The sequence below is a fragment of the Apteryx rowi genome, unplaced genomic scaffold, assembly GCF_003343035.1.
Source record: "Apteryx rowi isolate R43461 unplaced genomic scaffold, aptRow1 scaffold_4, whole genome shotgun sequence".
Lineage (NCBI taxonomy): Eukaryota > Metazoa > Chordata > Aves > Apterygiformes > Apterygidae > Apteryx > Apteryx rowi.
Genome location: NW_020450529.1, coordinates 7653229 through 7654585, shown reverse-complemented (window position 1 = coordinate 7654585; position 1357 = coordinate 7653229). Strand labels below are relative to the sequence as shown.

The window sequence follows — 1357 nt, the reverse complement described above, 5'->3', positions numbered from 1 at the left end:
TTTCTGAGAGTTAAAGGGAAATGTATCTTTAAGATCTTCTTCAAATGAATTTTGATTTGCTTGCATTATTCTTTTTTACAAACCAAACTTCTCACAACTATTCAGCTGCAAAGACGTATTACATCTATTTTAATAAAAACAGAAAAATACACAGAACTTCTGAATGCTTCCAGTATTTGGTAATTYGTCTTTCATTAACTGCATTTCACAAAGGAAATGAAAAAAAAAAACACCCTTCCACAGCAAACTTCTGATAACGACTCAGTTATCAAGAATGAAACCAGTGGCTAGGCCCTGCGGAGAGCTGAAAAAGCTGGTAACTATCAGCCGCTTGATCTCTATACGGAGAGAGAAACATGCTTTGCGGTATTAAAGGTCAGCAGCAGCAAAACGGTTGCTTGTCTGCTGGAGGCGTTCAGCTGCCGCGTTCATTAGGTGGCACTGGCACTGCTAATCTGGCCGGCAGCAGCATGCTGCTGCGTGGGGTGCAAATACAGAAAAAACCGACCGCTCCTGGCACRACGAGCTTGCAGCCCGCGTAGCTGCTTATACGTTTTTGACGAAAGGGCAGCGCAGCCCAGCCAAGTCCTGGATCTAGCAGCCAAACGCCGCCGTGCCCCGACCACGTCCTCGCGGTGCCACAAGGGCTGCGAGTATTTTCTCTCGCTGTTTCCCTTCTCCCTGCTGGTTTTCCAGTGCAGGCCGTGGCAGGCGCCCACTGGGGCAACACCTCCGCCCTTTGCAGACCCCGGGGTTTGTGCCGCAGGAGGCGGCACAAGGCCTGTAAAGCTGATGAGGTAGGAATGGGGGGGGATTTATGTGCATGGAGAGGCCATTTCTGCTGGGTGCCCCCAGGGAGGGGAACGCTCTGAGTCCGTGGTGGCCAACAGCAGGGCCACAGCAAGGCGCTGAGGGCCGCCCTCATGCCCCCGCCTGAGGGTGGAGGCCGCAGGGCCCCAAAATGGCCGCTCGGCCGAGCGCCTTCCCCCCTCCAGCCCCGCCGTTGCTAAGCGACGGGCCGGGCCTGTCCCCCCCCAGCCCCATCTTGGAAACTACAACTCCCAGGTACMCCGCCCGGCCGCGAAACTACAGCTCCCAGCATGCGCCGCGGCCGGGGGCGGCCCGCCGCCGGGCTCCGGCACTACATTTCCCGGCAGGCGGCGGGGGCGGCGGCCACTCAGCGCGCCGCAGGTTGGGCCGTGTGAGGAGCGGGGTTGGCTTCCGCGGTAGTAGCGGGCCGCGGGGAGGAAGCGGGGCAGGGGAAGCAGCCCCGGTGACATTTCCTTTCGGGTCGCCCCCCTCTCCCGCTGCCGGAGCTGGGGCCCCGAGAATGGCAGCGTTAGGAGGTCAGTGCGGC

The 1357-nt window shown here is 58.4% G+C and overlaps 1 protein-coding gene across 1 annotated transcript in view; it reads left to right on the top strand.

Moving 5' to 3' along the window:
- Nucleotides 1-1182: 1182 nt before the first annotated feature.
- The window catches only part of KBTBD8 (kelch repeat and BTB domain containing 8), an 11419-nt gene continuing 11244 nt past the window's right edge, over nt 1183-1357 (top strand). Inside the window, exon 1 of the mRNA XM_026074934.1 lies at nt 1183-1346. Coding sequence (XP_025930719.1) covers nt 1331-1346 — 16 coding nt within the window. The 5' untranslated portion in view covers nt 1183-1330. The remainder of the gene's footprint in view (nt 1347-1357) is intronic.